The sequence below is a fragment of the Leuresthes tenuis genome, unplaced genomic scaffold (genome assembly GCF_036924035.1).
Source record: "Leuresthes tenuis unplaced genomic scaffold, fLeuTen1.0.hap1 SCAF_17, whole genome shotgun sequence".
Lineage (NCBI taxonomy): Eukaryota > Metazoa > Chordata > Actinopteri > Atheriniformes > Atherinopsidae > Leuresthes > Leuresthes tenuis.
The window spans coordinates 10,263,433-10,289,093 of record NW_027325371.1 but is presented as its reverse complement, the minus strand read 5'-3'; the positions used below and the strand labels follow the sequence as shown (position 1 = coordinate 10,289,093).

Here is a 25,661-nt window from a genome sequence, read left to right as displayed (position 1 = left end):
TACTTTCAGCACATCTGACTGTGTTAATTTACAATTTAATAGGTTTAAATCAGCTTTTCAGACCGCCTATCAAGAAATCAAGTTGCATTTTTATAGTAACACATGAAACATCGATATTCCTCTTCATATCCAACCTTTTGACAGCTTGTCAAAAGCTGTCCCCTCAGGCGTTCACCTGTACACCAGATGCACCTGTAGCAAGAGTCACACCACACCTCTCCCTGCTGTCTACGTTCACAGAGATATCCCGCCCTCATTGTTCAGGCTCGATTCCTATTGGACGACGGGGCGAGAGCGCGATGTCAGTGTGGAGCACCTGGGAGTCAGTCATCGACAGGACTGAAGTGGAGCTGCGTACAGTGAACTGACAACACAGCAATGCGGACGAAGAGGGACAAAAACAAGGGGAATAGTTCGGTTTTCTGTAACAGCCCGGCGGGTCGGGGCTTAATTTGATTGTAAGGCAAAACTTAGCGGATATTTCGTCTCCAGAAACACGCAGAAGAGGACATTAGCTGGCTTGAAACAAAAACCGGGGCGGATATTTCCCGAGGAAAACCTAAAACCACATCCGTATTCCCAACCCCGGTGGCCGTGCGGAATAGTCTACATAAAGAATGATTGCCTGAATATTTTTTTACTCTCTTGTATCAGTTTTTTTTTTTTTTTTTTGCCAGCACCGTTTCCCATTTTTTTTTTGATAGACTCGTTATGGTGGACTCCCCTACCATGAAGAAGACTTTTGTGGTCCCAGACATAAAGCCATTGGATTTGTACGACTGCACTAAATCAAAAATATGCGCAAGTGTCGGATGGCTGTTGGCGAAGTCCTACGGCAGTGCAGGTAGGATTTAGTGTAGGCCTGGTGAGTGAAAATGACACTTGGAGGCTTATCATAGACCACCATCCTTTTGTTGTACAGCATTGTGTCGATATGTTAGCGAGGAGCGCATGTATGTAGGGGAATTATGTGTATGGTTCAGCGAATTTAGCACAAAGAGGCGCATATGAAAAGAGGACGCATAGCATACACCATGCATTTTTTTTGCTGTGAAACATGTCATTTATTCCTAGAGTATTAGTGTCAGAGAAACAGGCCTCCCCTCGTAGGCCTACCTTATCACGCTTTTTGCCTTATAACCAGTAGCGGCATCTGAAATGACAGGCGGTTGGGCATGTTTTCAAAAAGGCTTCACAGACGTAGCACATGGGCCATTCGTGTTTGGTTTGCTTCTCCCTCTGGGACAGCTTCCACTTGCCCAACTGAACAGCGCGTTTTATTGCACGTATTTCCAAAGAAAAAAAGAAAAACATTGGGATCAAAACAGGCAATGGCTTATTGTGCTCTAAGTACATATGGCACAGGCTCCTATGCTGTTTCAATCAGGCATTTTCTTCCAGTATCCTTAGTCAGCAAAATTCAAGCGTAAGAATCATCTAGCCTCTGTGATGCAAAACACGCCCAGCTAAAAGAGATAATTATTGTGCATACAGCAATGTTATCATAAGACTCATTGGTTTGGGCTTCTTGAACTCCTGTCAGCTTTGACCCTGATGAGATAACATGTGTCTTTGTTTTAGAACACTAAGTGGTAACCATTAGATCTCCCAAAGGAGTAACCAAAACAACCCTTGAGGTGGAAGGCTTAAGAACATGCTCCTTTTCATTGCTGTCAACTTTATTTCACCAATGTATGCACAGCAGTGTGATGATAGGTCATTGTCTTCAAATGAAACTTGGGCACATTTACTAAAACAAGGGGACCCTCAAGAGCAGCAACCTGACTCAGTTTGGTCTGGAGAGGTTGAGAGGTGAACTCTGTTTTACTTTAACAACATAACTTGTTTATTACACAATCCCAGGCAAGCTGACTGGCTCCTCCAACCTGTGTTTACTCAATTTAGCACCTCAGCCACGCCCTGTGGTCAAAGTCACTCAGTGCCAAGGCACAGGAATACCAGAACAAATGCTGCAATCAGTTTTTGTTAATCAAGTAAATGGCCTGCTGATAGTTTCATGCAAATTCATCATGACATCATCAAGTCCCTTTCCAGAAACTTGGTGGAACAACACGTAGCCCAGCTGGAGCCTGGCTGGGTCATCTGGCCCTCAGCTCTTTAAGCTTAACTTAATGAGGACAATAGATGACAGTTGTTGTCTTTGCCATTCAACATTGACACTCACATGGACCACATAGCGAGCCTAACTTAGGTCCTGATTGACCCAGAGCATTGTTAAAGGTCTATTTAAGGGAGCTAAAAAAACTCTTTAGAAAAAAACTTTCTAGTCTAATAAGCAATTTTGAAATAAATACTCATTTGTTGTCTGATAATCTGCTCATGGGTTTCCAATGAAATATCTATGTATACCCCCCCCCCCCCCCCATATGATATTAAAAAAAAAGGGTAGACCCCCCCCCTCCCAATATGAGTTGCTCTCTTCTTCACCACAATCACCAACAATAACCTTTAATCCTATGCTTTAGCATAGTTTAGAGTGTATACTCTGCAAAGGCTTAATTAATGAGAGGCAGCCATTATTTCTTTGTGCAATTTCTATTGAAGCTAAAAGGGGATTTTTCTGTGTTCCATGAATGTGTGTGTGTGTGTGTGTGTGTGTGTGTGTGTGTGTGTGTGTGTGTGAGAGTGTGAAAAAAGCCAGGGACCAGTTGTTAAGCAAAGATGTGATTTATAATCTACCTTTTGAAATTGTGACATATGACTTGACAGATCATCAGATTGTGACATAAATTAGTGTGTGCCATTACATTGGAATTCAACTAGATTTACTTGTTATTGCTGGGGAGAGACTTGCTTTTATAAAAGCTTTTGACAAGCCGATGTATGTTACTTATGTCTTTTAGTATTTTGTCTGATTTGACACTTCTAATGTACACATGTTAATACTTTTAATTGCTGCTAAACCAGTTCTCCTGATACCAGTACTGCAGGTGCTACCTTTTCATTTAGCTGCAAAACTATGGGGTGATGCTGAAGTCCCGCTGGTGCAATTACTCACCTTTTTCCAGTCATTGTAACTATGGTGTGTCAACACGGGACAAGGACCTGAGAAGGATGTTGGCTTGCTATTAATGTTTACTCAGAAAGTTCAAATTCCTATTTGTGTACTATACTGAAACTCCAAGGTAAGGCCCTCAGCAAAGTTATTGAGTTGAAAAGTGTGTTCCAAAACAATTTGATACTCTCTTGTAGACCAAGTCAAGTACCACACCACATTACACTACACATCAAAGGTCCGAGTGGGCTTTAGAAAAGTACACAAAGACCTGGTTCAGAGTTCAGACTTCTCTTTTTTTCAACCAGAGGGCAGTTCTGCACGAAAGATGCTCACCCTGCCCTCCAGTGTTAGCGTCTCAAGCGCCCATAATTTAATTCCATGTTGTCTATAGGATGTTGTTCTGTGTACACCGTCCCTTTGATTCAATTTAAGGCTCCTGCTCTACGGCGGAGCAGTGCCTTTGCTAATGTTACAGGATACACAGCGCTGTCAGGGATAGCATGTTTATGATGAGTGAACCTTTGAATGCATGAGAAACTAAGAGGCACTTCATGTGTAGTGCTTGAGGTGTGCTTTTTCCTCCTGAGCACATGCTGTCAGATCACATTTCAACAATCAATATATGAGCACTGTGCAAACTATTTCAGTAACTGGCCAAATGATTGGAGTTGTGAATTAATGCAGTTTTTCTGAACAGTTGGCTCCCAATATATATGCTACTTTACTTTTGTTATTTATGTTCTAATAGATTAAATAGTAAAATCTTAACATATGGACTCATCCACTGGCATATTTAAAGATTAAAAGATATGTAATGTGCATCATATCCAAAAACACAAAGAGGGAAGTAGACATCAATAACTATTGATAATTCCCTCCAGTCTCATCTGAAATATTTTAGTTTTGTTGGCATTCACATTTCACTGAGTACTCGTGGCCACGTGGAGTGAGATGTTAGCATTGCACCCTCTCAATACAGCTAGGTTTAGAGGCAATAAAACAATACCTGCTTTGTTCCAAAAATAACAGTGGATAAGTGTTTGATCCTTTCAGCCACATGATGAAAATGTTTAAAAGGCAACTTTGACAGTAGGAATACAGTTTGGAACTTTATCAAAACACATTCAATCAAGAGTTGTTACTATTGTAAAATATTCTTTAGACTTGACATATTGGCATTTTTAGACTTTCGTTTAACCACTGATGGTCAACCACGACTTGCTGGAGGGAATCTTGTCATTTGAGCTTCCTGCTTTGATGCTTTTCTGGTGCACTTCGGCATATCTGTGCTCTTATAAATGATTTAACATCTGCCAGAGTTCCTGAAAGTTTTCACCAGGCAGCTTGGCAGTAGAGGGAGCTACTCAGTGTACACTGTCACTCAGGGAACCTTCTTGAAATCCAACTCTGGTTGTTCCACATTAATGTAACATGAGAACGGGTGGGTGGTAGGGTCTCCTCAACCCCCTTTTTTTACCAAACGACCTGGCTTGGTTGAACAGAGGCTGGTTTCCACCAAAAGCTGTATAAGCTTCTGTTTCTCTGTGTGATGATTGCTGTGAGCCATGTGTGATAATGTTTGTGACGCAACCAGCAAGCCAGCTCAAACAGTCGATGAAAAATGGGACACATGGTTCCTGTTATCACACACTGCGTGTCAGAATAGATCGCAACTAACACAGTTTAGGTGATTACAGCTACGGTGGTAAGCTGTATCACGTCCACTGGACTTTTTTTTAAAGTTTAGACACTGTTACCAGAGAAAATGTTTTGCATATCAGCTTAGTTTGTTTTTCACCTTGTTAAGAAGGTAAGAGGTCAGAGTAAGCTTTAGCACAGACTTTGTGCTGGTACAAGGGTGTAAGCCGTCTGGTCTAAATTTCATTTGTAGACGGCAAACTCCTTTGCAAACTCCTCTTTATTAGAGAGCTCCCAGCTCAACAAACCATGAAAATGTGAGACGGAGTCAATAACCTTTGCACGCATTTGACTTTTGCCTTCTTATTCAAACTTGTTGATAAGAACTGACTCCATGACCTGTGAAAGTGACAGCGAGGTAGTTGCTCCAGTTCATGGAACCATAGAAGCTTGTGTTTTAAATCTAAATAGTCCTGGGAGGTGTGTAGATGTCAATTTTATGACGGTCCTACATTTCTCTTAACTTATTCTATCATACAGCTGCAGCAGATCCCTCTTTTCATCACCTTTGATTATTATTTTTATTATTAGCTGAGAGCTTTATGTAGTTTTAAATTAAATAAAACCTACATTTGTACTTAATTTGTCCCCAACATGTGACATGAAACTCATCTTTAATGGCAAGACTGTCTCATAGGGAAACCGTGCTCATATCGATCTCCCTCATCTAACTGAGTTGAGGCATTTGCATTCTGCTTTGCCTTTTGGAGGAGGGTTTTATTTTCTTCTTAAAATACATCATTGTGGGACTTTTTTCCTTTTACATATACAAAACAAACGACGGTGTTTGCTGCTCTGGTATGAGCAGTTTAGTTGCGGTGCTCAGAAGACAAAAGTTGCCTACAATATGAAACGTATGGCATGCTCGACCATACTGTCTGACAACTGTTGTCATTATGGAGTAAGAGACAGAACAGGACGCTGTCCACAACAGACTGCTTTAGTGCCTAATGTCAGTGGATCCATTACACGACGACTTAATGAGGCAACAGCGTAGTTCTCACCAGGGTGGTGTCTTTGTGATAACCCCTTTGTTTCTCTGTAAAATATAGTCTTGGGCTCTTGTGAACACCCATTAAAGTTTTTTTTTTTTTTTTTTTTTTTTTTTTTTTTAATTCAGTTTTTCATCTATCTAACCTGAAGGCCCTTTAAACAGCAAGACTAAATTTGTCTATGCACACGAATTCCTGCTGGTTTTGTCAGTGTGCTGAAAAACCTGTTGTAGAGTGGGTGTGTTTATAGGATAATGTTTGCAGTATAGGTTGCCTTTAAAGAGACCTCCGCCTGAATCGCATTATGTACCATTGAGCCTCTGATATCGGTGCCTTGTCTCTCTGGCACCTTCTCTTTAAGGTGACACAAATGAAAGGTTTTTGAATATCTGTAAGGTTGAGGATTCCTGTCACATTGCTGAGTTATCATTATGAGATTTACATCATTACTGTAGATCTTTGACAACTAATTTTTTCAAAGAAGCCTTTGACAAAAAATAAGCATGAGCTTCAAAAAAGAGGCAAGTCACATGTTCTGCAATTACAAGTTTCAAAGCATCTTGTAATTTGCAGATGCCAACCTCTGAGCTCATCCTGCCCCACTGACCTTGGTGCTTGCTCCACTTTACTCACTTGTATGATTATAAATGTGTGGTTTACAAGAGCTGTCTTAATTTGCCACTGAACCTAACAGACAGCAGGTTTCTATGCCAGCTTCTGTGGAATATGCTCTTCTTTTTCTTTTGGCTAAAATAAAAATTGATAAAGGCCAACAGACATTTTTCTTGTAATGTATCGCTTAATATATATCGTGGCATGAAAAGGTTTGGTTAAAAATTAGGCCATACTAGTGCTTATCATCAACATCATTAATTCTTATTATCAAAAAGAAACATTCAAAGATACTTTTGACTCTGCACTACACTGGCTCCAGTCTGTTCTCACCTCGTGCAAACGTCTGATTTTTATGCTAACAACATAGAAAATGTTTGTTTGTTTTTTTTTTCATCAGTCTGAATCTTTCTGATGTTCTTTTTCAGTCAGACAGGATTTTTCACTTGCCTTTCTGTTAATCCTACCACTAGTTTATCCTAAACCTTTCCTGTTCTAATTACACTACAAATTCAGGAAACCTCCTGAAAGCCTCCTAAAAACTCATTTTCTGAGTGTTAGGCAGCTCTTATGAGGAGCACACGGTTATATATTATTTTAACAATAACTGAGAAGTTGGCATATTCATAACTTTTGTCACCTTGCTTTTTCTAACAACAGCAGCAAACAAGCAACAGCTTGGAAAGCTAACTGTGGTCTAATTGTTGAAATTTTTCATAATCTGTTTGTTTTTTTTCTTTTCTCTCGCTTTCTTGAAAGAAAATGTCCCCGCAGAGCTGCGTGACCCCTTCTACTGTGACCAGTATGAACAGGAACATCTTAAACCTCCAGTCACACGCCTCCTGCAGTCCTCAGAGCTCTACTGTCGCACCTACAGCCTATTACTAGGGGATACTGGAGCCGATGCACAGCCCAAAGACAATGTTGCACTGCTGCAGCTCCTCACTCAGAGAGGCGTAAACGCCAAAGACCAGGACACAACAGTAACTGATGCAGACCTTCGACATAAACCCATCAAAATGGTAATGTATGCCTCTAACATGGGGACTAACAGCCTTTTTATCCATTTGTTTTTATTTTTTTAACAGCACACAAAGTTGATGATTCCCCCCAAGCAGAGTAAGCTATTTTTTTTTGGTCTTGGTCACCTTAAGGTGGAATTAATTGTTTATCATTTTGCTTTAGGGTTGTCTCTCACCCAAATAAGTGAAAGCCTTCGCTGTTGGAACCAGATTCTCTGCTTTCCAGGAGTCTGTGGACATGCAGAAGCGGGTCAGGTTCACTCAGTCGCTGATATAGAAGCATGTTTATGCTTTGATTCTCGGGATTAAAAGACATCAAAAAGACCCCTGCTCATTCAGCCCTTCCCCCGTTCCCAAACGCTTCCCCAGATGATCTCAAAGGATGAGTGGTTCCAGCTGCGAGGACAAGAGCATGACTACTTTACTTTCAGGGTGTGAGAGGGAGAGGGATACAATATACAATAGATGCTCCGGATCAGAACAATAGCCAAACAGTTCTGGTGAAACTTTAGATGCTGTGTTGAGGGAATACACTGAGCTGGCTGAGTGAGTTAAATCAAGAGAAACAGGTTTGTCCTCTTAGCCCTTGACAAAAGGTCTCCGTGTGTCTGACTTTCTTGTAGCATAACTAGTTCTTCAGCCTGGAAACATACATGTTACAAATTTTGTTTTCAATTCTAGAATTATTACGCGATGCTTTTTTGCTTCAGCTGTCACAGCTCACCGTGACTCAACTATGAAGTAGTCCTATAAAACGTTTTTACCCAGATCTGTGTGGCCTAACACTGCAGTTCCCAGCCATCTTGATTCATGCGTATACGAGCTGCTTCTTGAAGCGGAGTAGGACCAGCTTGGGGTTTGTTGACCACAGTGTTAAGTGAACACTGTTTGCTTCACTGCAGCTATCTGCTGTGTTGTGATAATCAACTAAACTGTGTGCATGTAAACATTCGTGCATCTAACATATTAACTAAAACATGCAGTGCAGGAAGAAGGCTAACAAAAATGAGTCCATCTTTTTCACCAGGACCAGACTGTATTTATTTTTATCTACTGTTTTGCTTCTTCTATTTTTCGGCCTTTGGGATAATCAGTTTTTAGTGCAGAATGAGTGACTGGTAAAGTATTTTGCTGAGATCTGGCTAAAGCATGTCACACATAATCTATATTTCCACTGAATTCAACATTGAATCGTTCTTCTATCTGGGATTAATAGTAAATGTTCACTCATTTGAAGGTTAACTAGGTTGCACAAAGTGCTTCTCAATAGATTTGTCATTGACAAACACGCATAAAGTGTTTCTTTTCAGTCTTTGCCTTTTCTTCATCGTACATACACTGATGTACGCATTGGGGGCTACGTAGAGTTCAGTGTCTTTGCCGAGGACTCTTTTGATGTGCAGAGACTGGGGATTGAATCAAAGTTATGTGCTGGACTTTATGACAATTTACGAATTCTTAGACACACTGTAGTTTACACCAGTGGTATAAATACTTTAAAGTAATAATGATGATGATGATACTGCTGATGATAATTTACTCAGCATCTTTATTCAAAACAAAGTTAGAAATTATTTGAAATTGAGGTAGATGAAAATGAAATGGCAGTGCAGTAAGAAGATTAATGTACAAATGTGCTTATCCATGTACATATGAATACATCTAAAAATACACATACACACATATTCAGGCTCATGCATAAAAAAATGTGATGAAACAGCAGAATAAAACTGAAAACTCAAGAGGTTAATAACTGTAGGCGGTGATAATGGCTACAATTTGTTTCTGTGATTATCACTGCACCAGCAATAATGGCCTAATGAGACAGGTATCTGTCATGCATGATGTTTTCTGTAATCCCTTTGTGCATGAATTTATCTGCTCTCATGCTGCGTGTCCCAGCTCTGCATAAGGTTTTGAGGTCAGGCCATGGTCCATCTCAGCTTTAAATCCAAATCATCAAACTCTTATTTGGCGGTTACTGTCAGTGATGCATCTGCTGCTCACTGCTTTGGTGTATGAGCCCTGCAGTCACTTTTTGGCTGCTCTTGGAGCTTGTCTGCCACTGGCTGGCACTGCAGCTAGAGTGTTGCAAGCAAAGAAAGTGGGTCAGGCTGCTGCATTACAAGGATGGAGCCTCAATGTGGGTCTTGGCCAGTAAAATGGCTTTGCAACAGCAGCAATCTGCTCCGGGACTGCTGTTTGTTCTAAAAAATGTGAAGCTTTACCAGAGGATAACATTTTATTGCTTATGCTGTATATGAAATTCCTGCTTTTTACTGATAGGTTAACAATGCTGCCAGGTACTCTGTTCTGCCAAGCCCTTAATCATTGTTAAATTAGGTTCATGGAAATCCAGGAAAACTGGTTCTTTATAAACCAAATGTTGGCACTGGCTTAGTTTAGAGCATCAGAGACCTGCTGCCTGTAAATCTAGTTTGTGCTATAATCAAAGTAGTGCTTAAGGAGACGCATTGTAGCTTTCCTAATACATATAGAACATGTAGAAAGAAAGTACCCCCTCCTTCATTTCTAAGGTTTTATGTATTAGGACGTGATAAAAAGTCATTTGATCCTTACAAGGTCTTAAAATGAACTAAAGTCTTGAATGAACAACAGCACACGGTGTATTCCACTGTGTTTCTATACATTACACAAAAACTAATCCAAAATACTGTTGATATGTCTGCTGAAGCGTGAAGAAACCTCTGCTGTTTGATGCTGCTTTCAGAAGTTCCTCAGTTAAGAGGCTCAGATATACTGAGGAAGAAAATTCATGGTGTGGGCTGTGAGTCTCATTTTCCTCGAAATTACATTTCATTTGACTTGGGTCCATGATTAAATGTTTTGGGAAAATACCTTTAGAGAAAGGAAAGATGTGTTTATGTGCTTAGGCTCGGTCATCATTTTGTTTATTTGTAGTCGCTGAGGTTGTATACATGTTGGTGTGTCTATGGCCTACTGGTATCCGTCCTTCTGCTCGAGGCCCAACCCCCATCACTCCTCAGATTGAGGATAAAGATCTTTGAAGATTAGAGATAATCTGCCATACAGACTGAACGTCATCATCCATGATTGGTTGACATGGCAGAGATGACCAGGGACTGACCGTAGACTTTTCACACAAAAGTTGTGATATAATGCCACTCTTTTTTTTATAAGAATAACAAGAATAACAACTCCTCATTGTGCAGCTGTTCCTTAGCTTTACTCATTCATAATTAACCAAATTATATGGCTGTGGTGCCAACTTAGTATATGCTTTAGAATAGCATTTTAGAAGGGCTTTACCCTAAAAGTTGACTAAGCTATAGCTGACAGTAAAAATCTTTGTCAGCCAAATTTTCATTGATCATTTAATTATGGGGTTAACCAAGTGTACTTTGCCATGAAATGATTGCATACACTTAACATGTTCATGTTAATGTTATTAGAATCAAGAGAATATCTTAGTCTCTTACTTCATACCCTTGTCAGTTGTTGTTTGGCTCCTTGTTCATTGAATCAGCTGCGATGCACCAGTATGTTCTTTATTTAATGCACCAACATTAAGCCTCCCTCTTTGTGCTTGAAACAGAGAGGGTCTGTCCTACACTGAAAGTAACTGTTGGTTCAAATCATTGCTGCACTTTCTTTGTAGATGTACATTTAAAAAAAAAAGAAAAACAAACCTTAAATGGTTCCACAAAAAGTCTCAAAGTTGGGAAATCTAGGTATTTTTTGTGTGATCTAACAAGTATTCCTCCATTCACGACAGTGTATTGATTCACTGTGTAAGAGGGGAGGGGTTGATGTAATGTGTGTGTGAGGGAAATAGATAGGGGTTGGTGGATGAATCAAAGCGTTGCATGCAGCTGATATTTGTGTGAAAAATTTATTTTTAGATAAACGTATGGTAAATAGTCACCTAGCTGCTATAAATTGCAACTGCTGGTCGACCAAGAACGGTCTTAGTCAGGGTTAGCCCTACATGCTAGCATTGTGGTGGGAGAGGTGTGACTTCATATTTAGTGTTTGTATCTGGTTGGCTCGTCCCAGTTTACTAGCTTCCTTTAATGCATATGTTCAGATTCCAGACTACCTCAGTCTCCAGAAGTGGTTGCAATGAATGTGTACCTTGTGTCAGAAGAGCTATTGAGCACACAACAGATGGGGTCAGACATTGGTTCCCACAGTGAGAAAATAAGTCATCTAGCCATAATGCAGCTAACTCTTCCTGGTACCCTGTTGGTTTTGGAATGGCAGTAACAGCGTGTCTTAAATCATACTGCTGTGTTGGCAGGTTTCTGGTCAAGTGAACACCAGTCGAGAGCTTATCTGGAAATAGAACTGGCAGTCTATCAGAAACACTAACCATCATCTTACACTAATTTTTATGCTGACAGAAAATCAATGTTTTTTAATTAAAGTTAACTGCATGTTAAACAAGTTATGTATAAAGCTCTTGTATGTGGTTTTCTTTACTAAAGCACTCAGTTCATGTACATATAAGAGTTCATATAATATCCTGTCCAAAATCCCTTGCTGGGCCCCAGGCCTGCTTGATCCCCCTGTTTGTCTCCCCATCTGCAGGCACCAGGCAGAGTAGGGGGGGTGGGGTTAAGTCATATTTCAGACCTAATCAGATTTTACCCTCATCATAATCTTGCATAATGATCAACAAGATGTCTTTGCTTACTTTGTTTAACTAAGTTGTTCATGCATTTCTGCAAGCAGCTTTGCAAAATAAGGACATAAACATTTCATGTTAGAGGGATTAACAGATGGAGTGTTCATTTTTCCTCTTTCTGTCACATTGGTTTGAGAGGTGCTGGATGTTTCTGAGCTGAGAGGCAGGGCTAAGCCAGGAGCACTGATCAGAGCTGCAGTCAGGCTTGTACTGAGGTGCATTGTGGGTCAGCTGGTTGGTTGTTATGGTGATCTGGCAGGCTCTGAGCTGTGTGTTCGAGTGGCTCCTCTCTGTACTCTCATTAGGGAGCCTTGTGATTTAGCTTAGCGAGCTCTCCTGGGTCTGCAATGGGAAATTCACAAAGTGACTCCCCCTTCTTATTCTACCTTCCATTCAGCAGTTTTTGTCTTGAATTCCTCTCTAGTCTCTCCTCTAAATAATTACTGTACAACATGACAACAGAATTGGTCACACTTTTCATTAGATCTGTTTTTCACTTCCACAGTCGACCTGTTTCCTGTGTAACTATAGTTCCAACCAATAATTACACATTGTGACTGAATGCAAAGATCAGTTGCTACCTTAAATAATTGTTTTTTCATATAGTTAAAAGCACAACTGCAAGAATAATTTACTGATAGATCTGTCAGCAAAGACGTAGACATGCTTGTTGTATTATTTATCCATCCATCCATCCATCTTCTATACCCACTTAATCACATTCAGACTTGCGTGGGGGCTGGAGCCTATCCCAGCTGCCATTGGCACAAATTGCACATGGGTTATAGACTATTGACATGTTTCATAACTCTTCACACATCTAAAACAATAGCTGACATTTAAAATAGTAGGAAAGCGACAATGTTTTGGCCCGACTGAAGTTTGAGATCTGACCATCTCTCAGTAATCTTTGCTGAGCATTTGAGTCAGTCAGCTTGTAACTAGAATATTTCTTTCAAGTTCCTCATTCTCATACATTCATCCCTGTATCAGACCATTCGTTCTGCATAATAATCCACTAAAAACCGAAGCCATGTCTTATGGATATTCAAGCAGCAACCCTTGTTTCGGTAACAGTGTTGAGGCCACACTGCTCGCAGTGAATGACAGTGCAGCACATTCAAAGGGCTTGCCCCAATACTATCTGACAAACCTTTGCTGGCATAGCCTGCTCTGCCTGTCCGAGCACTGGGTCTGCTCAGGTCAGCACTTTACATCAGGGTTGAGTAGGCAGACATGCAGGCAGGGCTAATATACGCAGCTGGACTGCCACCAGCCCCCATCTGGGGCTACATAAGAGGTGGGAGTAAAAATGTCTGGCCTCTAATGTGGAATTTGTAAGTAGTTAAAGAGACCAGCCACTCATGTGAACAGATTAAGCTCAAAACTGTATACTGGAGATTGAATGAGTGGCCTCTTGGCAGGAATGTGTTGTTTGTGACCTGCCTTTCCTCTCTTTCGTTCAGACTGAAATATTACAAATAAGTGCTTTCTTCAGTTAGCAAGTAGTAGGAGAATTTCTGATGCTGTCTAGAAACTAAAAAGAAACACAGATAAAGAAGTCAAAGATAAAGCATCACACTTTAGAAGGCATGGACTGAGGTAGATAAGCTGTTTACACAATAACTTCAGAGGCAAATCGTTGTCACCTTCATTTATTTCCTGTTACTTATTTTTAACCTTGCTGTACGGACTTTGTTAATGAGCTGTGTTCTAGTAGATGATCTTTTAAAGATATGAAAAAACACTTACTTTACCATCTGTGTATTTTGAAATAAATTAATACTGAATGAAAACTTGGACAAAAGACAGCAGTTTGATTTAGTTAATTAAATTCATCAAAAATGTTTGAGATATTTGAATACTTTCTGGCAAGACAGAGGTGAGACATAAGAAACACTGTCGATTATAGCCTTATGGCACAAACAGAGCACAACTTGTAATAAGCTAACAGGTTTTAAAGAATTAAGGGACTCGCTTTAACTGAGCTGATAATGTTGGTGGTGCATTTTAATGCGCTCTGGGTATTTTAAGAAGCTTGCTAATGGCCTTCTAGTAATGAGAAGATATCTCTTGGATAGAAAGGCTTGGCAATGTTGTTAGATATTGTGCTTAATTGATATTATAATTTGGTAAAATCCATATCTAAAGTAGGATTTATATCCATCAAGTTGTCTGCCAAAAACGGATTCTGTCTCAAACACCTGCTTTTCCATAACGTTTTTCTTTTTAGTGTTTTCTGCTGATCTAGTTACAGCCTCTCATTATATGCTGCAGTCTCCTCTACATGAGTCATGAAGAAACATTTCACTGCACTAAAAGGAAGAGAAAGGAAGTGTCTGAAGAGATGGTAAATAAAGGGAAAGCATCTGAGGAATGAAAGTCCCGGGACATTTGTGTTATCATATTACAGGTCCACTGCCTACTTAATGATTTAATGAGTGTACAAACATGGGTCCAGAGTTCGTCCACATCAACTGATGTATGCGTTTACTGTCCGAGAACTCAGTTTCTGCTGATGTACAGCTGTGCTCTAATGACCTCTAGTGGCTATTGCTGGTAAACAACAGCAGAGCTGCTGCACACAGAGATGGCACCTTCACTGCAGTAAACAGTGCCCTGGTCAGCCACTGGAAATAAAAGTGTCTAACATGATTGTGGTAACTGTAATTGATTTATGTTGTCTTGCCTCACTGGCCTTCAGTTTCTGTTCTTTCTCCCTTGTGATTGGTACAGAGCGCTCACCTTGCAGTGATAGATGCCTTGATGGCTGTGGGAGCCATGGAGACGGTGACTGCGGTGAAGACATGTAGTTCTGCCGAGCTATTGGGTGGAGCTGCCAGCTGGGAGGATGCTCTGCTTTATTGGGTTAATGGGGTAAGGAGCAGCTCAGAGAGAAACAAAGCCTTTCTCAAGCATACATCTTTGTTGTATTTGGTCAGCAATGACTCATTGTTTTGACTTGTCCTCAGCCTTCCGTTGTAGTTGATCTACCATCTATTTAGCCTCACATTCTTATTTACATAACAATGTGACAATGTATGTCCTAATCTGTGAGCACGCCATATAAATCCTTGATCAGTGTATGTGAAATATTTTGTCTTTTTTACCTTGCCCTCAGCTGAATCGAAAGCTTAGAGAGCGTACTGCAGAAGCCCAGAATGACTCATCTCAGGCAGTTACGGAGCCTCAACTTGTTGAACCCTCTGTAAGTGTTGCATTCATTTAGTGCATTTGTATTTATTGTGCAATTAGTGCATTGAATCACACCTGATAATTGTCTAGGATTATTCACCAATTCTTTATTCTCCTTTAACAGAGCACAGATGCAAAAACAAACCCTCGGCACAAACAGTAATGGGTGTGACCAGCAATTATTTATCAATTTTGGTGACAAAAGTTACTCTTGGCAAACCAGATGGATTGGGATGCTGCTGAGCAAGCCATTTTGGGGGGTCTGCATGGGCAGCTATAGTGGGAGAAATACTAACTCATACTTTGTTATTCCCTGTAGGTAAATTACTTTACTGCAGTGTAAAATGATTAGGATAAATAGTTGAATAAATGAATGGGTAAAATTAAACATTAGATACATTTGAAATCTGTAGACAAACTTTTGGAAAGTTGAAGTGAAGCAATGAGAGAGGTGTGGTTGTAAAATTCATAGATCGCCATGAATGGGTTAGGTTTTTGTTTGTTTTTGGTCGCATGGCAACTACTTACCTGATGTGTCATAAACAGTGTTGGCAGGTCACACAGTTGATACGCAGCCAGCTGTGCAACATCTCAGGTTGAAGAGACGCTCCTCTTCTTAGTAACATGTCTAAGATATACACCAACTGTTACTTGCACTACAATCCCCCTCTTTTACTGTTACCTCTCTGTCTTTAATTGCCTGTATAGTTTGAAAACCAGATAAAGAGGTGTTAGATTTGAAGCAAATGATATTGCTATACCAGTATTTTTGCTGCCTATACATAGCTCCAAACTCCTCCATTGTATCTATCAGTGAAACTCACATTTTCCATAATGATCAAGGGAAGAAGTGGTTTGAATTTACCTTCCACGCTGTTTCGATCCTGCCCTGCATCCTCGACATCTCCTCTTCAGTTTGACTGAATATGGTGTCTTATTCCAGGCATCACTTGAGCTTTGAAAATAAATCTCAAGCTTGCTCCCAAATGCAAACAACTTTCCCACTGGCAGGGTTATGCATCATAACAGATGTTTGATTTTTTTTTTTAAAAAGCAGCAGAAATCATTTCAGCAGCACAGCATCCAAATCGGCATAGAAAATTAAATTGAAAAAAAAAATTCAATGTTTTCACAGGGAAAAAAAAAAACTGTAGAAAACCTCCAGAAGATGACTAGAGTAGGCTGCCACTAGTGTGGTGCCAGTCTATGATAGTTGGAATCAGGGTGAGCTTCAGTAATAACCAGTAGAATAAAGCACAGATGTTGGTCTCTGATAGAGATATGTCCATCCTTGTGAGGCACCATTTCAACTATAGTATTTTTTTATCTACCTCCATGAAAAGACAAGTTTATATCTTACCCATTTCCACACAAATACCAGAGCTTTACACAAGAATGTGCCGATAACTTGGTCCAGACTTTCTCTGCAGTTGCTGTGCTCACAAGGCTTCACAGATTTTCAGTTGGAAAGTATAAGAAGGGGGTGCATGGGAAACATCTTCCGAGAGCGCACACAAGACAGGGCTTGATGCCGAAATAACATTGTTGAAATTGCCGTTTTTTTCCTTTAAAACACAGTGAGAATAGAAGGTGAGGCTTTTCGTTGTGTTTATATCTATATCATATCTGATCACATAATTGGGAGTGGCACACAACATGCGAGTCAGCAGAAGAGAGAATGAAGAAGAAACTCTTACCAGCACACACACACACACTTTCAAGTCTAAAGTCCATATGTGAAAACTGCTATAAAGATAAAATGAACAAGTTTTTAAAAAAATGAAAAATAAAGATATAAGGTCAGATATCTATTTTTGACCATTTATCACCAGTTGGCATTTTTTTCTGCTCTCAGAGTATCCTGTTCCATATGCTTTTGCATTCCTTCACCAGCATTAGCTCTAGCTGGATTAGGTCTCGTCCACCATGGCTTTAGAGAGGTTTTGCAGATTTGTTGGATTGTCACAAGATGGCATTTGCAGGTCTTGCACTTTAAAAGCCTAACAAGTAGAAGTTGACACCTTAAAACTTTGGGCAGTGTCTATGCTGTATGAACAAGGTTGTTTTGTCATTTTAAGAGATTACTGTCATCACAATTCTCTCTCCTGTTTGTCTAGTTCTTCCACTGTAGGCTTAAACCCTCTCCTTGTGTTCCTATTCTCCATTCCTTTCTCTTTCTCTATGTTGTGTTATTTCCTCTTCTGCTCTGACAGTGTCCTACTCGCTGGTACTGGAAACTTGTTCCTGTAAGTTTACTGCTTTCCCCTGCCTCCTCTATCCTATCCCTCCATCCCTCCAGTGTCCTCATCAAAGTTCTACACAAATATATCATGATCAGGTCTGATTTTTCTTTCTTTCTTTCTTTTCTTTCTTTTTTTTTTTTCTTTTTTTAAACCCCCTTATGCTGCTGTAAGACTGCATCACCTATTGTAACCTGGTCTGCATTGCTGAGTGAAATTGCTCTGGAGTTACCGCAGTGTATTGCAGGTCATGTTTGTGGAGACATGAATGTCGCATGGATCACAGTTGCTTTCATGCAGGACTTTGAAACTGCCTTGAACGACTGATTGCTCTGGTGTGGGATAAAACGGTGTGTTTGTGTGGGGTTAAAGAGAGACATGCTTTTACTTTTAGTTAGCTGGTCCCTGTTGAGAGAGGGTTGTCTGTATGTGTGCTGCAGCTATACCTGAAACATTTTCTCTCTTTTTGAGACCGTTTCTCTCCAGCTTTCTCTCTGCCTCCTGAGACCCTCACTTGACCCACTTTCTCCTGATAAAACCCTCCTTCTTGTTGCTCCAGTTAAATCATCCCTTTTGTTATCTGCCATGGCTCACTCAAACTCATTTCTTTTTACATTCCCTTAGCATGTCTCTTTATTTGCACTCTTTGTGACATTAATACGGTAATTCTTAACATTTTATATTGTGTGTTAAAGTGTGAATAAATGTAGTTTTAACTGCTTGTATTATTAAAAGCTTGACTTTGATGGTTGTTAACATGAAACAGAAGATCAATTATATAAATCCACAATTATAGTGACTTTTTAGAATTTAATTGTGTTGTTTGTTTTTGTTTTACAGCTTCGATACCGGAAGGATAAAATTCAGTCCAAACTAAAGCCGATTTTTGCTGTTGTAAATGAAGTTAAAGATCTGTCCAGTGGTTGTGCTGTTGCTGCTGTCATACATTACTATTGCCCTGGCCTACTAAGACTTGAAGGTACTAAAACATTTTCACCCCGTTCTATATAAAATGGCTTCTCAGTCCAGATATTTGTCAGTTTTAACTCTGTTTACCCTTCTCTCTGAAAGATGTTTGTATGAAGGACTCCATGTCTGTAGCAGACTGCCTGTACAACCTGCAGTTCATCCGTGAATTCTGTGACAGCTGTCTGAAGGGCTGCTGTCACTTGGCACTGGAGGACATGCTATACACACCACAGGAGCTTCAGGTACTTTCACAATCTCCATCATTAAACTACCGAAAATGCCACATTGTCTTCTTAATTCCTGATTTAATGTGTGTTTTTTGTTTAGCTGAACTTTCTGAGCTTCCTGTCAGAACTGCTTTGCTGGTTTGAAGTACAAAGGCCAGACTTTGTTCAGCCCATAGACACTTTAGGTAAGTCTCACTGATTCCTTGTGAATGGTGTACAACATTACCATTGAGATGACAACATTTAATCAATGTTAAATATTCTAAATGAGGGTTTCCTTCTTTGTCAGATGGATCCACACCACTAACACCAAGTAGCTTGACTGGTAGCAGGTACAGAACCTTTCTGAATGAGATTTTGCTCTATGTAATCGTGCATATTCTTTGGATGAAACTTGTTTGAACTGAAAGCTTTTTTCCCCGACTTTGCAGTACCTCCCCCTCCATCTTTAAGAAGCCTTTCCTTCCAATTTCCACCCCTGCATCAGGTAAGACTGCCCCCTACCATCATTAAATCAAACTACTGAAACATTTTATATGTTATACATATGTGTTTGTTTCCTCAACTCTTTTTTTAAGTGGTGTTTTTTGTCGTTGGGTTTTTCTTCTTGTGTGGACATCCAAAATATTTTGTACATTATTTTTTCCTTCCATTTGTGTTTTGTGGGTTGATGTATGCACTCCTGTGTGGTTTGCATGCCTTTACATGTCTGTGTTCCCCCATTGTACTCAGGATCTTTGACTCAGTCTACCTCAATGTCTCATATAGAAGGAGTTGGAAAGACATGGAGCAAGAAGCCTCTGAGGTATGACACATGAAATGAATAAACAGTTTTGTATGAACCTCTTTTATTTTTATTTTTACTTATACCTTTTTTGTTCTCTTCTTAGCCGGCCCTTATCAGCAGTATCCTTCAGCATTCCTTTTGGCCTGGACAGTGATGTGGACGTTGTGATGGGCAACCCTGTCATAACCCGCTCTGTTAGCTCAGATCAACTCAACCCAGCAGGCCAAAACATAACCCGAGTGCCCTACACTCCACCTGAAGATCTCAGCCATCTACTCAACAAACCACCTGGACCCAATGGTCCACAGAGAGCATCATGGGCCACACAGACTCCCAGTATTCCAAGACTGGCAGAGGAGAATGGTAATGGAACAACTGAAACAGGAGAGTTGCCAACCATAGAAGAAGCTCTCCAAATTATTCACAATGAGAGCAAAATGGAGCCTCGTTTACACCCTGATGGTGCTCCTGATGGCTTCTACCTCCACTCTCCTGATGACCCTGCTAGTTCTAGATATAACAGCAACTCGACACCCATCAGTTGCTCTGCTCCAACACGCTCAGGAATGATGTACCGGCCTACAGGAGAGTCCAGGGACCCAGCTCGCACCAGAAACACCTCTGAATGTTCAAGAGACGATGACTCGGTGTTGAGAGACGGCAGTGTAGATTCAGATGCCTCAGAAGATCTGCCAAAGGCCCAGTCTATTCCAAACACACCAGCTGCCAGCGCAAGCTCTGCTACAGGCCATAGTAAAGAGGTGTCTGATAGTGGTGTGAAGATGACCAACTTTGCTGAACGGAAAAAGAAACAGAGTTTGGATTCCCCTAAAGCCAGCAGCCCATCACCTCCACAGATGACCACATGGGCACAGAAATCTGAAGAAAGCCCGAGCAAAAGCCCACAACTCAACAATGAGATGTCTGAGCTGGGTACTCGTCTTGAAGAAAAGCGCAAAGCTATTGAAGCCCAGAAGAAACGCATTGAGGCTATTTTTGCAAAACACCGGCAAAGACTGGGGAAGAGTGCCTTTCTGCAGTTAAAAAAAGAGCAGCATGAGGAGGACAGTGAGGGGAAAGATGGCCAGGTAAGCACCTCATCTACAGAAGAAGACCTCTCCCGCTTGACATTGGAGGAAAGGCTTGCTCGAATGGAGGAAGAGGAGCAGCAGGAACAAGACGAACAGCATCCTTCTGTGGACGATGAAGGTAATGTTAAAGGAAGACTTGTACTTAGCAAAGAGGTCAATCAGACCAAAGAAAAGGCAGGTGCACCAGGAGGGAAGAGCTCTGGACCACCTGGTGAGAAAGCAGCTGCTCCTTTAGGAGACTACAACAATGCTGTGTCCAAGTTAACTGCAGCTCTAAACTCACTGCAAAGTGATATGCAGCGACTGACTGAGCAGCAAAGTCAAATGGTCAAGAAGAAAGGTACAGCTTCCAGCAACAAATCATGGGTTATTCCATCCAGCCCTAAAACCTCCACAACCACTCCACACCCTGCACGCCTGTCACGAGAATCGACCCGAGGTTTAAACTCGACCTCTTCCTCTCCATCACCATCCCGCAAAATCACAAGCCATACCACTCCTCCAAAATCTCCTAACGTTCATCGGAGAGCCCAGTCTGTACCCCCTAAAAGCCCCAAACACAGTCATAAAATGGACATGAAGGTCCCAACTTTATCAAGGGTTCTCACCCCACATCAAAACGTGGATTGCATCCCCCATCTTCGTCGAGGAAGTCCCTGGCAGACCCAAGTCCAAACGTCTTCATCTTTCTCAATAGGTGACTCTGTCAGCCCAGATGAGCTGCCCTCTTTTGGACAAACTCCTGTCCCCACACCCACACTGACCCCCATACCAACTCCTACTCCAACTCCCCATCCTCCAGCTGATGACAACCTGTCAGAGGTAGGCTCCAATGACGGACAGAGCGTGTTTAGCATTGACCTTGAGGCAGGGTCCTTACGTAGTCCTTTTAGGAAGGAAGGGATTGCAAGTGGGGGGTGCAGCTCTGGTGCCCCGTCAGAGTGTTCTTTTGAGAGTGATGCCCCAGCAGGGATGCTGAATGGAAAACGCAGCAGCTTGATAGAGATCTCACTGTCTGCCTTGAGAGGAGATGCGGAGGAGGAAGAGCAAGTGCCTGACGCTTTCTCTGATTCGATGAGTGACCGAACCGAGCCGGAATCAAAAGCAGGAGTTGGGTTCTTTTTCAAGGTTGGCTACTGCCTCTTATCATTTCAGTATCAACCATTTAAAACTTTCTTTGTGACTGCATTGATGATTTATTTTTTTTATTTCTTTGCAATCTTTGTATGTAGGATGACAAAGATCGCTCGGAGGATGAGATGGCTCAGCGAAGAGCAGCTTTGCTGGAGAAACAGCAGAAAAGAGCAGAAGAGATTAAGAAACGCAAACTTGAGCAGGAAAAAGAAAAAGAATCAAAGTGAGATTAATACCTGCATTCATAACTAAAGTAAAACCTTTGCAATGACAATTAATACTTTGCATGTAGTTTGATCAAATTTCTTGAATTTGAATGTGTTTAGGAAGTTTATGCAGCATAAACTGATGATGATTAGGATTCATTAAAGTGCTGTCATTTGCCTTGTTTTAAGACGTTAGTCTCCTCATGAATTTCTAATTTCACTATCATACATTGAAACTTTCACCCTGTATTTTTAGCAAGCCGCAGTGGATGATTATCGAGGGCTGGGGGAATAAAGGTGATGACAGACCTCAGACCCCAGGCACTCCTCCAGCATCACGCACACCACCAGCAGAGGGGACTCCCCAACGCAGAGGAGACTTCACCAGGCAGGAGTATGAGCGGCGACATCAGCTGAAGCTCATGGAAGACTTGGACAAGGTGCTGAGGCCGAAGCCCACCACAGTTCGTGGTGTCAAGAAGCAGAGACCCAAGACTGTGTTCAGAGATGACTCTGTCTTGTCTAATAGCCCCGTTAAGGGTTCCATGGGTAAATACCACTGACAAACACTGCCAGAGTTCTTTGTTTGTTTGTTATTTTGCCTTGTTCCTGCAGTCACACATATTTGGTTTTTGAATTGATTTCCATCCTTCTTGTTCTCCTCGTAGGCACTAAGCTTAACAGGGTGTACTCCCACTCAACAATGAACCTGTCCTCTATGGCGAATGACTCTGGAGGCATGACTGTCAGGAAATCTCCTAGGTAACCTGCAAAGCTGGACGATTGATTATTACATTTATATCCTTATGAGATTGATAATGGAGTGAACTAGACGTTTTCAACATGTTTGTGTGTTTATCATAGCTGCCATCAGTGCTGTCATATGCAAAGGTGCTTGTTAATTGTACCTGTCTGTTACTGACTTTAATCACTGAACTTGTTTTACCTTTTTTTTTTTTTAGCCGTTCACACTCTCCTTCCCGATCACGGTTAATGTCACCAGGACGAATGAGTGCTCAGAATGGGGAAAAGGACTGGGAGAATGGCTCTACCATTTCCTCCCCTGCATCCATTCCAGAATACACAGGTCAGTGATAAGTTGGAAAAAAAATAAGAGATCATAAAAATTAAACACGCAAGCATACGTTTGCTTGGTGTGTGACATCTGGAAACTCTGCATCTTGCAGGACCAAAGCTGTACAAGGAGCCAAGCTTTAAGTCCAACAAGTTCATCATTCACAATGCCATTACTCGCTGCTGCCTTGCTGGCAAAGTCAACGAACCACAGAAAAACAAGATTGTGGAGGTAAGCCATCCTGTTGTCTCAGTCCATCTAAGATGCCTGCACAAACATGACAATAAATGGAGGTATTAGCCTGACCAAATATAGACTCTTTTTATAATAATCCTATTACGATTCTATTTTTATTGTCTCTCTACATTTTCTTCAGGAAATGGAGAAGAGTACAGCCAATCACTTCCTCATCCTCTTCAGAGATTACAACTGCCAGTTCAGAGCAGTTTATACAATGAACCCTGAAACTGAGGAAATGGTACGGCTCACTGGCAATGGCCCCCGAATTATCGCACCTGAGATGGTAGAGTCCATTTACAAGTACAGCTCTGACCGCAAGCAGTTCACTGTCATCCCGTCCAAAACCATGTCCATGAGTGTTGACGCCTTCACCATCCCCGCCCACTTTTGGCAAAAGCGCCCAGGAACTCCTAAGAAGCTCAGCACCCCCAAATAAAGACTTACACAAGATGGATAAGGATAAAAGCCAGGTCAGGATTTAGGTCAAACTAGCAGCGGGCAGCACGATTGACTGTTTTATGGTCAGTTATTAACCTGGACTCCAAAAATAATCCAGTGAACTTTACATGCCAAGAGATTGGGCCAATCAATCACTCAATCAGCTAATGTATTTACAATAGTTATATCTTCTGAGTTTTTGGCAGGCTCTGCGTTGTCTACTCAGATTGTAAAATTAAATGTAACTAATTGTATTAGGATAAAGAATTCTTCTTCCCATGACTCTTCATGCCTTGCCTTACCCTGCTATGCCTGAGTCATTTTTACGACTCTTAAGAGAGTAAGAATTGGAGGGGAATACCACACTGCCTTTGCCTGCACAACAGTATTTTGGGCACAAGTAGTTCCCACCCCTCTGCTTGCTTTTCCTTTTGCTGCCTTTTCTTCCTCCAGGGCTCACTTTCTCTTCAGGCTACTGAGGCAAGTAGCTAAGCTCTCAGTTCTCATTGGAGATCTCAGCTGAAGTGTAATGGCAGGTAAGACTGCTCTCATGAATGTAGGGCACACACTAACAGCTCAATTCATTCAGGGGTGTTTTCACAGTTTAGTGAGGACCAGAAAAAACCATAATGGGTGGTCCCTCTCGGGGCTGTACTGATGGTGGATACTGTGGTTGCAGATGGACTTGCATACCTAGAATCCGCCTGTGCCCCATAGTTTGTGCACTCCACTCCAACTCTCCTTCGGTTGTAGACATCTGGATGTTTTTTATACTCTTTTGACATGTTTTGCTGGACAAATGAATCCAGTCTTTGAGAGCTGAAAGAAGAATGAAATTTCATGTGACATATTTCTCATTCTTGCTTTCTCTTTAAAGTGTAATCTGAGCTGGTCTTGAAAAAGAATCCTAGAAACATGAAGGAGAGCTCCATCATGTTTATCATTACTTGGATACAGCTCTTTATGGAAATGATAATCAATGCTGATTTAATATATACTGAATGCTGATTTATCAGATTTTTTTTGACAATGATTTGTAAAGTAAGTTGAGCTTTGTAAACTGAAGTAAACTAGCCTGCTGCTTGAGCATTTGTGAGATGTATGTTTGAGATGAGAATGTATGAATGATCAATTGTCAAACAGCTGAAATGAATTAAACTGTTTGCCTAGGGATGAATAAATCCTTTAGGTCACTGAGAGTCTGTTTCCTAATATATTATTCCCTGTTTGTGTGTCCTGGCATATGAACAGTAGGTTTCTTAATGAAGGATCATTCTGGACTGTAACAGCCCTCTTCTACCCCACAGTCTCTAGAGACTCCTTCATGTAAAAAAAAAAAAAGAAAATGGGGAATGTAAAATGCCAAACTGCATTTTTTTTTTTTTTTTTTGGTCAGCATTTGTTCTATAATGATATCACTCACCCCACAGTTGCTTGTGATAAACTCAATATTGCCACGAAATCTGTGGGAAATAAGCCGTCTTCTCTTCCTTTGCAGTTGGTGACGCTACAGCAACTGCTGCGGTGCAGCTGTTTTCTTTCAAAATCACTAACTGCCTCCAAAAAATGTGTTTTGAAGGGGATTTCAATCCAGATGTGAAAAGAAATTTCAGCATTGATGCGAATAAAAATGGTTGAATGATTGATTAGAAATGTTTGTGAAGGAATGCGTATTGAATTAGTGGATGTTTGTATTTATGTATTTGTAAAGCTTAGTATGTGGTAGTAAACGCCGCATTTTGATTCTGTACAATTCTTCCCTAACAATCCCATGATCACTCAGAGGTGTATTTATTTGCTCTTGAATTACAATAGATGATGTATTTGTTTTAGTTTCAGGTTCTACTGTTTCCCTATGTTCTTCTTTTTTTTTTTTTTTTTTTTTAATATTGGTTAAGGTTGAGTCAAATATTCCTTTCATAGAAGTTGTCGAAGCATTTTTCCCCCTATGTTTTCCTATCTGTGCCAGCACGTTATATATGTTCATTTCAAAAACTGACTGTCCTTTGGTAACTGGACCAGAAAAATAAAATCCTTTTTAAATCAT

At 40.8% G+C, this 25,661-nt stretch overlaps 1 protein-coding gene across 3 annotated transcripts; it reads left to right on the top strand.

Moving 5' to 3' along the window:
• Positions 1–306: 306 nt before the first annotated feature.
• On the top strand, positions 307–25,661 carry camsap3 (calmodulin regulated spectrin-associated protein family, member 3). Of its 3 annotated transcripts, none has more exons than XM_072369485.1 (17): positions 307–844; positions 7,081–7,343; positions 14,749–14,889; positions 15,134–15,220; positions 18,288–18,426; positions 18,519–18,658; positions 18,744–18,828; positions 18,933–18,975; positions 19,075–19,130; positions 19,412–19,448; positions 19,534–21,649; positions 21,754–21,878; positions 22,118–22,410; positions 22,530–22,623; positions 22,824–22,948; positions 23,049–23,167; positions 23,313–25,661. In XM_072369485.1, the coding sequence occupies exons 1-17, from the start codon at positions 712–714 to the stop codon at positions 23,610–23,612; spliced, it is 4,296 nt and encodes a 1,431-aa protein (XP_072225586.1). In that variant the 5' UTR covers positions 307–711; the 3' UTR covers positions 23,613–25,661. The 3 variants fall into 3 exon arrangements, with proteins under 3 accessions (XP_072225586.1, XP_072225585.1, XP_072225587.1); XM_072369484.1 differs by having other exon boundaries at positions 19,376–19,448; XM_072369486.1 differs by lacking the exons at positions 307–844; positions 7,081–7,343; positions 14,749–14,889; positions 15,134–15,220 and adding an exon at positions 16,358–17,453 and having other exon boundaries at positions 19,376–19,448.

Bases quoted from the DNA above. Each gene is read 5' to 3' on its own strand.
- camsap3 (XM_072369484.1), top strand. From the start codon at position 712: ATGGTGGACTCCCCTACCATGAAGAAGACTTTTGTGGTCCCAGACATA. The intron at 19,131-19,375 runs GTAAGACTGCCC...CATTGTACTCAG, and splicing joins AATTTCCACCCCTGCATCAG to GATCTTTGACTCAGTCTACC. The intron at 22,949-23,048 runs GTCAGTGATAAG...TGCATCTTGCAG, and splicing joins ATCCATTCCAGAATACACAG to GACCAAAGCTGTACAAGGAG.